At 58.6% G+C, this 14,938-nt stretch overlaps 1 protein-coding gene across 1 annotated transcript; it reads right to left on the reverse strand.

The window, feature by feature from the left end:
• Nucleotides 1-2,232: 2,232 nt before the first annotated feature.
• LOC118610007 (protein ALEX-like) lies at nt 2,233-5,658 on the reverse strand. Its single transcript, XM_036229687.1, has 3 exons — nt 5,640-5,658; nt 2,551-4,373; nt 2,233-2,331 (listed from the first exon to the last, which is right to left on the reverse strand). The coding sequence occupies exons 1-2, from the start codon at nt 5,656-5,658 to the stop codon at nt 2,551-2,553; spliced, it is 1,842 nt and encodes a 613-aa protein (XP_036085580.1). The 3' UTR covers nt 2,233-2,331.
• Between the last annotated feature and the right edge of the window lie 9,280 nt (nt 5,659-14,938).

Consider the following 14,938-nt stretch of genomic DNA (forward strand, 5'->3'; position numbering starts at 1 on the left):
GTGGTAGCCTGGTTCCACGACTGCCCTGGCAAGCAGGTGACGCTGGCTGAGTCCAGGTCCTTGCCACACATGGCCCCAGGTCTGGTGCCCCGGACTACACTGCTTCTGAACATGCTGACCGCCACCAGCCGGGGACAGAGCCAGGATGATGGCGGGGTGACCCCAGCAAATGTCCCCCATACAAAAGAAGGGAAATGTCAAATATTCTTAAGACTCTGCCCCAGACACGACAGTTTGCTGCAGGGTCGACATTTGCAGCATCTAAGGTTTGAGCCTCTAGTGCTGATTTAAGTGGACTGTGCTCCCTCCTCCTCCCCACCCTAAACCCTCAGAATAAACGACTCAAAATATGGAGCAAAGGAGACTTCAGAGATCTGCTGGGGAAGCTTCAGTTCACAAAGGAGGCGGCTGAGGCTCCAGCATGCCAGGGACACTGCCCGCGAGGGGCCGAGCGCACCCTGTCACTGGGCTCCCCTGTCTTCACCCCCTTCCCCATCACAGGTTTGCTTGCCAGAGCTATGCTTGGAATATTAAACTGGGACTGTTATGGCAAAATTGCTTGTTTGCAGGAAAATAAAGCATTGTCATTTAAGGCTCTGTGGCTTTAGCACATCTGGGACATCCAATTTTTAAAACTACCTTCCTTCTGTATGTGTTTGGAAAAATGATGATGTCATCATCTCCCTGGGTGGGTATAAATGACCATCGCGTTTGACACTGTGATTTGTGAGAGACGCACATCACAACAGCAGACAGTTATGGCCATAATGTCATTAAGTAAAACCATTGCACACGACAGACTATTTAGCAAACAAATGTAGCAAAGCCTTAGAAATGGTGATCTTCAAATCCCTTGGAAGGTCTTAGAGAATAAAAGAAAGAAATTAAGACTGCAGAGCTTCGCTTTGGAAATTATTTAAGCCACACATTCAGACCATTGCTAATTGCTGCTTTGATTAATTGAGGCCCCTCCTCCCAGCCGGTGACCCCAGATTTCAGCTAAGGAGCCTTGAGGAGGCCAAGGGGGGATGGGAACTGGGAAGGGCCAGGGAAGGACTGTAGATAGGGGAGAGGGTCTTGTGGGGGGAGGGGGTGGGGACCCCCAACTGTACCCTTCTAATATGATTGTTAACAGAAGGCCTTTTGAATTTTTTTTACCCCAAGCCCATTTGCAGAGGATCTTACCTTTGAGCCTCTCTGCCCCCAGCTAAAGCTGTTTGAAAAGATTCACAGGCAGATATTTACATATTTCATAAGTCATAGTCACAGTTGTACCATTTTGTTCACACGCTGAAAATACACTCGAAGCGTTTTTTTCCAGTTTTATTTTAATTGCATTTCAAACACGAGACGGCAACCCACTCCCAACGCACAGCCCCCTTTTAAACCAAGCCCCTCCTACCGCACTAGCGTAAACGTGTAAAATGAGTGTAAATGATTGGCTTACCTCGGCTCTTCCCTAGGAAAAAGATTATTTCATGTTTTTAAGACATAGCCACGCCCACCCCCTTGGAACCAGCCCCGCGGTTTGGGACCCGGACTCGCCTCCGGCACGTTAAGCGTCGTTTTTCCCCCTCATCCCTCCACCCCTCCCAGCAGGTGAGCCGAGTGTGTGCAGATACCGGACTCGCGTGTGCGGCCCGGGACGCCCCAGATACCTGAGTGTCTGGTTTTTCAACCGTAAAGGCGGGAGGGTTTGGCGAACGAATGAGAAGTGAGGAAACGCTTAGCGCAAAGGGAAAAAAGAGAGAAAGACACACAGGAAAAAAAGGTTATGGAGGCCGGAGGGAGGCGGCCCCTCCCTCCAGCCAGAGGCCCCCAACAGATGACCCGAGGGGTCCCGCCGCCTTCTCTCCGCATACGCGCGCCGCCCGCTGCAGAGCGCCAGCTCACGGGTACCACCAGAGTATGCGAACGCGGAAAGTTTCTGCCCGCGCCATGGCGCACAACACAAGACAGCCCCTGCCCCCGTACGTGTACACAGTCGGCGGGTGATTTGGGGGTGCCAGGGGTGGGAACTGGGGGACACTTGAGCACGTCATGCACAGGCGGACACAATATGGACACCCACACACACCAACGACAAGCCGTCCGAGTCCAAGCAGCCAGGCGAGGCGGGACGCGCCTGCCCCAGCGACCCCAGCCCGCCGCGGCCCCAGCCAGCCGAGCCCGCAGAACCGCGAGGCCCCTCCCCGGCAGCTGCTGGCTCACCTGAAGCCCCCGCCTTTCGTGCCGGCCCCCACCCCAGGGTTCGGGGGCGTCTTACGGGCGTGGGCGCTGGTTTGTCCAGCCGGAAACGACCCTCGGTGTTGTCCGGCACCACTTTTCTCCCTGGAGGGCACATACTTCGGCCACCCGAGCCCCCCCGAGCCCCCTCCCGCTCCCGGGACAAAGTTAGGGCCCCTCGCTGGAACTTTCTAGCAGGCTCTTCCCGCCTTTGCCCGGACACCCTCCTCCCGCCGCCAGGCCCCGGGCCCCACCGGCAGCCCGGCCGCCCGCTCCCGGGGCCCCGGCGGCCCTGCCGCCCGCGGGCAGCGCCCGCCGCATTACCTAGAAGCAGCAGGCGATGCGTACACATGTAACCCATCTTTTCGTTCTGCAGCTGCTTGTCGATGAGCTTGCTGCGCTTCTTCTCGGCGCGCCTCTGCGCGCGCTGCTCCAGGGCCTCCTTGCGCATCTGTCTGCGCTTCTCCGCCACTGGAATCTTCTTGACCTTGGCGCTGCGCGGAGCGCTGGGCTCGGCGCTCTCGGCTCGGCCGAAGCAGCCCCCGAAGGCTTGCAGGAAGAAGTTGCGGAGCGAGTGGCGCCGGGGCTTTCGGCGGCGGCGGCTTCGCGGGCGCGGCACGCAGCGCTGGCACCCGAAGGTGCCATCGTCGGACCCATCGCTGCTGCGGTCGCCGTCGCTGCTGACCGACCCGCGGTCGCCGTCGCGGCGCCGGCCGCGCTCGGCCCTTCCCCGCCAGGCGTGCGCACGAGCAGGCTGCGGAGTAGGCGGATCGGCAGCCTGAATCTCGGGGCTGGGGGGCCTGAGGAAACGGATCTTGGGGCGGGCTCCGGAGGCAGGGGCAGCAGGGGCTGCTCGGGCGGCAGGAGCGGCCGGGGCAGCGCCCGCGGCTGGCGCGTCAGCGGCGGCGGCTGGAGCGGCTCGGGCAGCTCGGGCGGCCCCGGCGGCTGGGGCGGCTGGGGCGGCAGGGGCGGCAGGAGCCCCGTCTCCGGCGGAGGGGACCTGGCCTCCCTCCCCGGCAGCTGCGGCTGAGCGTCTTTCCATCTCGGCTGCTTCTCCTCCGGCTGGGGGTCTCTCTCCTTCTGCTCCGGCTCTCTTAACTGGGGCTCGGGAGACCTCGATGGGCGGGTCATCGAGCGCGATTGGGGGGCTGTCCATGTTGATGGGAGCGTCGTCGACCCCAACGGGGGTGCTGCCAATCTTGAGCGGGGATCCGGAGATCTCCATCGGGGGGCTGCCGCCTGCGAAGCGTGGAGAAGGTCGGACAGCCTCTCGGGATGGGCTGCCGATGGCGTCTGGGACTCGGTGGGGGGGCTCGTCCGCGGCGGGAGCGAGAAGGACCGCACTCGGCACCGTGACTGCCGCGACCTGGCTGCCGCCACCGCCGTCGATTCGTGGGATAGCTCTGGGGAGCCCAGAGGCTGGGCTGTCTTCTCCAAAGGCTGCTCCATCAAATTCAAATGGCATAGTCTCCTCAGGGGCAGGGCTGCAGCTTCCTCTGAAGCCTGCCTTTGCAGGACTGGGGGCTCCCAGCTCCTCGGAAGGAGTGCTGAGGACCCCTGCTCCCGGACCTCCTGGAGTGAGGTCTGAGCCCTGCAGGAGAGACTGGCTGCAGTCTCCCCCGGCAGGCTGCTCATGCTCAAAGGGCATGGCTTCTTCTGGTGGAGGGCTGTAGCTTCCCAGGCTTGGTCTGGCCTCATGGAAGGATCCAGGCTCCTCCAGTGCTGGGCTGAGGCCCTCGAGGTTTGCATGGGCTCCACTGGTGCCTCCAGGTTGCTCCAGGGCCGGCCAGAAGCCTCCCACGCTGGGCTGCTTGACCTCGAAGGGCATGGCTTCCTCAGGAGGTGGGCTGTAACCTCCATGGGCTCCAGCTTCCTCCAGGGCTTGGCTGAGGCCCTGGAAGTTGGGCTTGGGGACCTCTGGGGGTCCCTGGGCCTCGCCTTCTGTCTTGATGGGGATGGACTCGCTGTCAGGCGGTTGGGTCTCCATCTCTTCGGCTGCGCCAGGCCCAGCACTGGGGGCAGCTGCCCCTGAGGCCTCCAAGGGTGGTTGCTCGGGCTGTTCCCCGAGTTCAGGGGGGCTATTGCGTTGTCCTGACATATTATTGCCGTCGAGGCAGTTGCGCACGCCCATAACACGGTGGCGAACTCTTAAAATAAACTTGGGGCCCCGTAATACGGAGCACCCAACCAAACTAGGGTGAAAAAAATATCTTAAAAAAAAATCAAAGAACCAGCCGGAAAGTTCTCCGACCTCACTTGCCAACCCTCGCGAGGTCTGGGGGTTCAGGGCCTCAAACCCGAGACTGCAGCAGAAGCAACTCTATTGTTGCTGATGGAGTGCTGGCTCCTTCCTGGCCACTTTTCATCCCCTCAGGCTGCCCCTAGCCCCCCCTCTTGGCCTGCCCTTGTCCCCTCCTCTCTCCTTTCTGTGCTCCAGGCCAGTCACTTCTGCTTGGATCTGAGGAGCGTGTCGATTCGGTCCGAAAGTCGCTCGCAGTGCTCTTTCTCCGCCGCCAGGGGACGCCGGCCCAGTGCCCAGGCGGCTCTGGGAGCCCCGACTTTGAGTAAGGGGGCTGATGAGCGCAGGCCTCGCAGGGACGTTTTGGCTCCTTCCCCTCCTCTCCCTGACTGATTTGGAGTCTTTCTCCTCTCTTCTCCCCTGGCCAGAGAGCTCTCCTGCGTTGCGGACACGTGACGCAAGACGTGGGCCCTGGGCTGCTTGAACGCAGGAGCTGAACCCCTCCCTCCCAGACCCAAATGGGGGGGTGAGAAGGGGGAGGAGGGACTGCATGAGTGTTTCATAACCCCCAAATACCCTGAACCCCTGAGCCCCGGCCCCCAGCCCTGGGCAGCCTTGGATCCTGAGCCCCAAGTCCGGAGCGCAAGGCTTTAGTAGCATGAGAAGGGGGCGCCGGCGCGCGCGCGAGGATGCGACAGGTGGTCGCGAGCCCACTGGCGGGGAGGACAGGAGGCCGGAGCGAGGTGTGCGCACACAGTTTGTTTTCAAAACGCCTTGGGGTACTTCCCAGCGCTTCTGCAGCTCGTGTTTGCCGGCTTGCGGAGGCTGGTCCCCGCAAAGCACTTCAATGTCTCTCCCATCCCCACCGAGCTCCGGGGGTCTTCGCGGTAGCTTGGGGTGGCGCAGGCCGAGTTCTCCCCTTTTACGTGGACGGTGATTCAGGGAATAAGAGAGTCTCGGGAATGTATCATGGAGACCCTCTGGGCAGTAGCCGCCGCGGCACGCAACGGGAGTGGGGGGGGGGGCGGCCGCAGGATGCGCATGGGGACCCCACAGAGTGCAGGCCTCGGAGTTCTGGGGGTCCTACTGCTCTGGGGAAGGGTTAAAGGGGATCTCAGTTGGGATTCATGGCCAGTTCAGGGTGGTCGCAGAGACTGGTCAAGCCTGTGCGCACTGAGCCCAGAGACGTACATCGTGCCGCGCCGTGCCGCGCCGAGCCGCGCGGGCGACCGCAGTCGCGGTGCGGCGCTCCCCGCCTCGGGCGCTGGCTGCAGGGTGGGTCTGTCAGCTCCTTCCTCCAGCTCCTCTCCAGCCCCATTCCAGCCCCTCTTCTCTCGCTATGGGTCTCCCGGGGCAGCCGCTTTACTTTTCCGAGGCGACACTAAACCGAATCACTGTCGCTCGTGTTGGGCTCAGAGTCGGCGGGGGTAAACACCCACGCTGACTGGGTGGGCTCGGCGCGTGTGCGCGCACTGCTGCTGCCCTGGGGTCTGCAGTGAGATTCGAGCCCCGGAAAAATTTTGCTGCTTGCGGATCACGTAAAACCCGGGACACGGCCATCAGGTCTGTCTCGCCAGCGGGTGAGAACCTGCAAACCACCTTTCAGTGCGAGGCAGCTAGGCGGGGACGGGGGGCAGGGCGGCGGCGCAGGTGGCTACCTGGCCTGCGGGCAGGGGCGGTATGGCGGGACGTGCGACGCGGGGGGTGGGCTGCGGCAAGCGAGGCGCACCGCCTGGATCGCTGTCGCCACGAGCCGCAGGCGGGCGAACCACGCGCGATGCACCCTCATTAAGTCTAACGCATCTCTTTTAGAACGAGGAGACCAACGTCCACAATGCAGCAAGTGTGGCCCCCACATCTGCCGTCCGCGTTGCCGCGCTGCGCGCAGTAAAGCTGAAAGAGTCCGACCCTAGGTAACGTGTGGGGGCCCCCCGAAGGCGCAACATCTCAGCTCTGCGGGTCTACACACTTCCAAAAGCCAACACTGAACTTTGGTTCAAACTTTGGCCAACTACACCCACGCACAACACTTCAGCGACTTGGGCATCCACTGAATGGGCCAACTGGGTCGCATCAGTCAACTTCTTCCCCTCCGACCCCAGCGCTGGGTCAGCCATTGGGCTGGGGTCACGCCAATCAAGGCTGCCTGGCGAATGAACAGGGGGCGTTGGACCGGAAACCGGATATGAGTGGGAGGTCCAACAGGGGGCGCCGCGTTGGAACGCCCTAAGAGGTTGTGCTGCTGGGGTGGTTGGAAGCGGTTGGTGGGCGGGCGTATGGCGGCCAAGCCTGGGACACCACGAGGCCGGCTGGCGCCGTGGAACCACTCTTCCTGACTCTAAAACTCACGAAGGCTGGAAGGGATGGTCGGGGGCGCTCAGGGGCAAGCCCTTGGTCTCACCGATGGCGGTGGGCAAACACCCAATACGGGGGACCGCCGCTGGGGCGAGGAGGAGGATTTCCAGGGCGTAGGAGGAGAGGGCTCACTGCCCCGATGCAGACCCAGCAGCCCCAAATGGATAAGGAGTTGAGGCCCCAGGGATGCTGAGCTCTGCCGAGTGGAAGGTCAGTAGACGTTGGGGTTAGAGCCCCAGGGACGTAGCGATGGGGACCCCAAAGGGACGGTTTGCTCTCGCCAGGCCTCGTGCACGGCCCATTCCGCTAGGGCTCTTGCCCAAAGCATTCATCAAGGAATGGATCCTTGGCCTCTTTGTTCGACGTCCTCTTGGGCCTGTGGGACCCCTTTGTTCAACACTCTAGTACCTTGGTTGTTAGCCAGGAAAGCACGTGGACTGAGGGAGTAAAGTCAAGTCTACACGAATACCCATCCTCCATTCGAAAGGGTAAACAACATAGAAATGAAAGAAAAGACTTCTAATTGGAGGGACCTTGGAAGTCTTGATGGAGAAAATGGCATTTCACATGGGCCTCCATGGAGTGGTGGAGGGCTTGGCTGTGAATAGAAGGTGGGGGCTGGGAGGTGTCCGCTTACCAGGAAGGAAGATGGCAGGGCACGTGGCCCAGGGCTGGGTAAAGATGATAGGCCACTATGTGGGGTCTTGGAAGATGAATGGGAGAGAAAGGCAGGAAGAGTTGGATAGGATGTCTCCAAGGGGACCGCAGCATGTCAGGGCCAGCAGTTTTGAGGCCATCTGGGCATGCAGTGGAGGTGTTGATGGTTTTTCTGTCCTGCAGGTGAGGATTCGAGGTGAGTTTCAGAAGAGGTTAAGGCAGTGTGGAGAACTGTCCCGACCTTTTGGGGAGGGAGGACCACACATGGGAGAGGAAGCGGGAAGGCCAGAGGGAGGGACTTGAGGGATCCCAAAGGACCCTCAAGCAGCTTCTGTGCTAAAATGGCACAAAAGGTGGAGGAGCCAAAGTCTGGTACCTGCATGATGGGACACATGTGGGAAAGGGAAGCTGGGGAGGACCTGGGGAGGAGGCGGCACGGTGGAGGAGCCAGTTGGGTTTTAGGCACGGCAGAGTTGTGAAAGGATGAGTAGTCTAGTTGGAGATTTTCAGCCAGTTATTTAGGAGGATTAGTCATCCGAGTTTAGAAAAAAAGAGTTAAGACTTCAAAGTGACAGTCATCCTTATTATGATGATACAGAATTGCTAGATCGGAAATACCTTCAAGGGGAGAAATTGATGTCGTGACGGAATCTTGAACACTTGAGTCCTGGAGAGGGGAGAGGGGGACGCTGCGGGAGGGAGCGGCGAGGCCGGGAGGGGCCGGCGGGGCGCGTGCAGGAGCCCAGCGCTGCTCAGCGCGTGGGATGGAGTCCGCCCAGCCTCTGCACTGCTGATGTTAGGGGCCAGGCGCTTCTTTGTTGTGGGGCTGTCCTGCGCACTGTAGGATGCTTAGTCGTTTTCCCTAGCTTCTACCCACTAGATGCCAGTAGCATCCCCTTATTCGTAGCAACCAAAAATGTCTCTAGACTTTGCCAAGTATCCTCTGGGGGGCAAAATCGCCCCCTGGTTGAAGACACTGCTATAGGGTGAGAGGGAACCCTGAGACTTGAGTAGAGGTCACCTTAATTTAAAGGTAAATTAGAACCAGGAAGGAAACACTTCAGTGTTTAAGTCTGATGTTCCCCCGTTTATTTTTCTGTAGTGACTGGCCATCAGAATCTGAAAACCCCAAACCGCTTGGGCGCATGGAGTTCAGAGCTGAAACTCCGTCACAGATCAGCGGTGGGACTCGGGAGACCCCATGAGCGGCCAGACGTCTGAGGAGCTGACTGTCCCTAAGGCGGCTGGGCGGCCAGGCCACTGGGGCCAGAGGAACCTGGTCAGGTAAGAGCTGGGGCGAACAGCCGCTGGGCTGAGTGGGGGCCGCTCTGACTGATGGCGCTGACTGGCAAGGCCGCTCAGGGCTGGCGATCTTGTTGGCTTAGGACAGACACGTGGCCATGCCAGGCCGGACCTGGCTGCTGAGAGACGGTAGCGGGCAGCCTAGTCTGTGCCTGGCCCACCCACCAGGACCGTCGTTTTTAGGGTCTGTTGTAATTTTATAAGAGCGAAGTATCTTAAGCATCGATTTCCAATTCTGGTTGTTTTTCTATGAGGGAAAGAGGTGAATATTGATAGGAACGAGAAGGAATAAGGAAGCGAAGTCAGTTAATGAGGCCACACAGTTCAGGAAGAGGAGAAGAGCAGCGGGTCAGGGAGCCTGGAGAAGGCTGAGCTGGGGCGAGGGACAAAGGCTGCGTCCGGGCCCTGTCCCCGCAGGTGTGTGGGAGCGGAGGGCTCCAGGGAGGCGCTGCACGCCCCAGAGGAAGGGAGGCCTGGAGGTCAAGGTCCAGATAAGCAGAAGCAGCGGGTTTCCACACTCGCTGAATTAAGAAGGAGCGGGAGAGGCTGCCTCAGTTAGACGCCGAAGGGCCAGACGCCGTCGGTAGCACGTGGGTAGCACGTGAGGAACCCGGGTGGGAAGAAGGCGCTCTTTACCGCCGACTCTCTGAACGGCACCGCTGCCACCCGCGGGGATGCAGCCCCCTTCTCTGTGGCCCCATGTGACGCCCGGGGCTTCCCAAACCCAGTCTTCACCACTGCGTGATGCCCCCACGCCGGCGCCTCGTAATCAACAAGCAGTTGCCAGTATACGCGCTTAGGAGTGCTCACCGCCAGCGCACGAGGCGCATGCCCGTTATAAGTAGCTGCCTGTCAGCCGTCTGTCTTAGTTCATCCCTGTCTGCAGGAAAGACAAAGCAAAGTAGAAGCGAGTCCTTGGAGAGGGAGGGGAGGTGGGCAAGAGGGAAGGGGCAGGACCCCGGGAAAACCCTCTTCGTTGGGCAGTGGCATTGGGGGAGGGGCGTTGGCAGAAGAGCCTCCCCTGCGGCCCACCACTGTCGTTCCTTGTCACTGGGTTTGTTTCAGATGAGGAAAAGGAGGAACTCTTTTCCCACTGAGGCAAAGGGAGAGAACATGGGAGAAAATTGAGACACCTGTCACGTTTCTCAGCCTCCCAGTGACAAATGTTTTCTGAGTGCTGACTGAGTGGCAGTAAGACTTTGAAGCTGTTCGATTAATTCCTCCTGTTCAGTTACGACTCGGGGCGCCCATCCTTTACCTTCCAGCATCTTCTCTGCCAGCCTTGGCCGGCGGAGGCAGCAGCAGCTTGCTGCTGTCTGCTGAAGGGGCCGCGTGACCAGGCTGTTTGAGACAAATGCCAAAGGAAAGGAAAATGCCTCAGTTGGGTGAGGGTAGGAGCAGGTGCAGGGCTGATGTGAAGACGGCGGAACCCAGACGTAGGGAAACACTGATGTGCTCAGACCGAAGAGCGCCAGCTGGGGCCCAGAGGCCAGGGGTCCCCCCGACATGGATTCAGTGCCTTCACCGGCCTCCCTAGCTGTAGTCAGCCCTCAGCGTGGGGGCGGGCAGGGGACAGCCCCCCTGTGGCCACCGTGCTTGCAGGCTGGTCCTGAAGGCCTCCACAATCACCTGACCTGGGCTCTGCATTCCTTCTCCAGGTGACGCCGCAGAGAATTTCTAGGGGAGAAGTGCCATTCCAGAAAAGATGAGCAGGAAGGGGACTAAGAGGGCCGGAAGTGGGGGCTGGGAGAGAGAGGGGGAATCCCGGAAGATAAATTCGGCTTTAGTGGAAGGTCTGTTTAAAATGTCCGGAATTCAGGTGGAAATCCAGGCACCCCGGGGGCTTCTGGGCAACATAATTTGCATTTAAGGGGAATGGTATGTTTCACTTTCCTGTACAACCTCCATTGCCCAGAGCGAATTTTCCTAATGAAATCTAACGAGACAGCTACAGAAGCCAGGACACTCAGCAACCAGCCCGCGCCTGGGGGGCGGGAGGGGCGAGGAGAAGCCTGTCGTCCTCCCTGGCTGGCAGTTCTTGGCCCTGCGCCCCTCAAGCCCCTCCCTGAACCCAAACCCAGGACTTAGGGTTTGAACTTAAAGCAAGATTCCCTGGGTTTTAACATCTTTCTGTTTGGTTGAAGCAGCTCAGGTAAATGTGTGAAAACTCCGCTGTACCTGTGAAATAGATATTTCTGGGCCAGGGCTGGAAGGGACTCTCAGAGGGAGAGCGGCACTGAGGGGGGCTAATCTGAGACGCCCCCCCTCATTAGTGGCCCTCCAGTGCCATGTTAAAAACGCTCTAATGCTGAGCCGCCGTTGCCGCTGCTGCCCAGATTTGTGAAAACTGCCGGACTCTCCCCTGAACCTTTTCTTCCCCCAAATGTACTTCAGCCACTCTTTACAACCCTGACATTTACGGGCTCAGTGACGCCCGGCTCCACGTCTTCCCTTCCTTCCCCAGTGTTCTCGTCTCCTTGCATCCTGCAGTTTTTTCTGTGACCCCCAAACCCTCTTTTCCTTTCTGTCACCCTCAACTCTTCCCCCACCTCACGGCAGCCTAATCTCACTGTGGCCTTCCTGACAGCCATGCCTGCCTGTTAACTAGGAATGCGCTCACCCTAAAACAAGCCCATGGAATAAAAGCAGGCTGTCCACACACAGCCGGGGGGGGGGGGGAGCTGGCGGGCGTGCGGGGTGCCATGGCTCCTTCTCCGAGGCCCTGCCTTTGCTGGCTGAGTGCTATCAACAGGTGATGGCCCTGCACTGCGGATCCCTGGCCTTGGGAGAGCTAAGTCACTAGGCTGTTTGCGCCGGCTTCTCTGCCTCATGGACTAACCAGGCACCCGCACCAGCGGCTTTGGGGAAACACACACACACACACACACACACACACACACGCACGCACACACCTGAGATTTAGAAAAGGGAAAGCAAACATCAGTAAAATTCACCTTCTACATAGCCTGGTATTATGTGGCAGAAAAAAAAGGTGAAACATAAAACAAAAGTGAGATGTTAAATCACGTCATTTGACACAGACCAGGTTTGTTTTTAACCATTTGCTCTGCTTATCCACGCATTTGCAACAGGAGCAAAACTGGTTTGGGGCGGGCGAGTGCCAAGAAGTCTTAGTTGTCACCAGGTGCTGCAGCACAGAAACAGATAACACGGTACACGCGTGTACCTGTGGTATTCAAATCTCGTGGGAGAGGAGCAATTAAGAAAAAGCTGTCCGGGAGAGCTCCTGGGAGGGAGTGACGATGAAGAGGCTGAGGACGCCGGCTGGCCCTAAGGAACGAGCTGCAGCTTCCCAGCCGGGTCTCCAGGTCCAGCCCCATCAGGACACGGAAAAGCGTTGCTGGATAACGCCTTCCATGCTCGCGGTCCGTTCACGCCCGCTGCCCCCGGAGCGGTCAGCTCCTCCAGGCTGCAGTGCTCAGCACACCGCTGGCCCCTCTGACGTGCTCACTCGCGGACGCTAAGACCAGGGAGGGCAGCTTGGGGACGCAGGCGCACGAGACCAACGTGTCTGCCGCCAGAGGCAGCCAGGGTTTCCCCACGTTGGGAACGGGGCTCGGTGGACGTCTGTATTTAGCTTGCCTCTTTAAACCATTTTTGGCCACCCGTCCAAAACCAGATTTGGCAAAATCAAATTAGATCAACACAGAATAGATTTCTTCACAACTGGCGCTTCTGATTCGGCCAACCTTTGAAAAAGGTTGGCCCCATTAGCGTTAAAATTATTGATAGTCAAACTGGGCAACTCTGGGCTTCAATGAATCAACCTGCATGCACCTGGGGCTGAAAGGGATGCTGGGAACATCTCACTCAGCTCCTTCATTTTCCATGTGAAGAAACTGAGGCAGAGGGGTGCTGGGTCTGACCCAAGGCCACTGAGCAGGACCGGGACTAGAAGAGGTCCTGCCCCCCATCTCAGGGGCATCAGGATTCAGGAAACAATCATTAAAGTCAAAACCCTGCAGAGTAGGACAAAGAATTCCACTCCTCCTCCTGGTATGTGGGATTGGAGACGTAATTTGAGAATCTCATCCCCTTTGCTTAAGAAAAGGGCAGCACTCAGAGCTGGTGTGTGACATCACCTGCCTCTGGAAGCTGCATTTGGTTTTAATGACTTGTTTTTTGTTATAGATCACCTTTCCGCCAAGAGACCTACTTTCCCCAACACCATGGTTTCTGCTCAGTTTCCTCAGTAGCTTCCCTCTGCATGAAAAATAGTGATAATACCGATAAATTAAGTACAGTCCATGCAGATTATTTTTAAAAAGACCTCATTCTTACTAACACTTAAATTTCAGCTTTCTTCCTCTTTAAACCTCTGTCACAGCTGCTAAAATTGAGGGCTAAAGAGCAAAGGGCTGTAAGCACCTCCTGGGGTGGGGGTGGGGGTGGAAAGCGGCTAGCCCATTTAAGAAACATTGAAACAATTCCAAACTTTCAAATCCCCAGTTCTTGAATTCAGATAAACAGATTAAAAGTTTGCTTGCCAGACTTTAGAAGTAAACCTGCCACAGGCTGACACCACGTGATATTTGAATATTGCTACATGATTCTCCAACTGAAAACGTTGTTATAAGAGCACCTTTGTCCAAGAAAAAGCAAGTTTCCATTAAGCAGATGATTAATGTAGTAAGAGGAAAAATCCTAAACATGGGCGCATACCATCACTTTCAGCTCGCTTTGTTCTCCTCCTCCTCCTCTCTCCATCTGAAATATTATGACTGGCTGGTAATTCACCTATGTGGTCAACCCTAAAGTCGGCTGTTGTTGAGAACTTCCTCACCAGACAGACCCCACCCAAGCTGAAAGGGCCAGGCAGCCCATTCAAATGCTAACTCCAGTTCAGCGGGGGAGACAAAGGGCCAGTGGGAGACTGAGTGAGCTGGGAATGGCTGCAGAACGTGCCAGAAAGTCTCTGGCAAAGAAAGGCAGCTGAACACCAGTGCCCCAGGTAGAGAGGGTCCGAAGCGTCCGTGAAGCAAAATCCCCCTTTGCGGGCGGGTCCTGGGCGCTTTCCGGGGTGGGGTGGGGTGGGGTGGGGTGTTCCTTAGTTGTTTTGTGTGGCGCTGCCGCCTTTCCAGCCTGAGCCAAGATGGAAGGAGGGATGTTGGGGGAAGGGAAGCGAGTGGGGGAGGGGGTGTGTGGGTGGGTAACAGGTTTTCACTGTCAGTTTATGAAAGTGTCTGAAGGATGCCAACTCTCCGTGGGATCTCAGATGGGACCCCCAATAATAAGCCTGTTTCTATATCGTGTATCGTTAAACACACACGCACACGCGCGCCCCAGACCGAGCGGGGAGGGGGGTGTGGGCGAGGCACTGAGGACCTTTTTAAAACTTCCTGGATTCACCCTGCAACGAGGCACCATGCTGACTCCTCTACTGAAAACCCCGACCCTGCAGGAAGACAGGCGCCCAGGTGACCTGCTCTGAAAGCGGCCCCCACCCTGAGGCGCGCGCCCCAGACACCAAGCACACCTCTGCCTTGGTGAACTGAGGCTGCTAAGGCGCTGCCAGAGGAAAGACAGAACACGTCGCCGCGTTCACGTGAAGTGGGGACGTCAACTCCGGGAGCCCGTTTCACCCGGTTTCTCACACCTGCAAGCCGGCAGCAGGGCACGCGGGACGCGCCCGGCTGCCTCGCCGGGGCCGGTGTTTGCTGGTGGCCGCGCGCACAGCGAAGCGCGGGGCGCCCTGCGCCCTCCCCGGAGGGGACCCGGCAAGGAAACCGTTGACAGTGCGTGCCTTGGGGCTGCTCCCTCACCCGGGAGTCTGAGAACCCGACTGCCACGAATGCCGCGAAACGCCTCACCTTCCCCCAGGCACTCTCATCACGATCGTTCACCCGGCGCAAAGCCGAGACGCGCGCCCCAGGACAAGATCAGTTTACAGATCGGTAGAGGTTTTGGGGACCCGTGCCACGTCTCGGCTTCCCCCCCACCCCGACTGGCGAGAAGGGCACGCTTCCCCCACCCAAGGCGCGCTCCTGGGTCGAGGAGGGTTTGCGCTCCGACAGCGGGGCAGTTCCCACCTCCGCCCTTAGCTCCACCGGAGCCGAAAATGGCCGGTGCCCGCCTCCTCCCCGCCACTGCCCAGGGCTGCGGAAGCCACCGGCTCGGGCTCCTCTCGACTTGGTGCCC

This window comes from Rousettus aegyptiacus, unplaced genomic scaffold, assembly GCF_014176215.1.
Source record: "Rousettus aegyptiacus isolate mRouAeg1 unplaced genomic scaffold, mRouAeg1.p scaffold_m13_p_12, whole genome shotgun sequence".
NCBI lineage: Eukaryota > Metazoa > Chordata > Mammalia > Chiroptera > Pteropodidae > Rousettus > Rousettus aegyptiacus.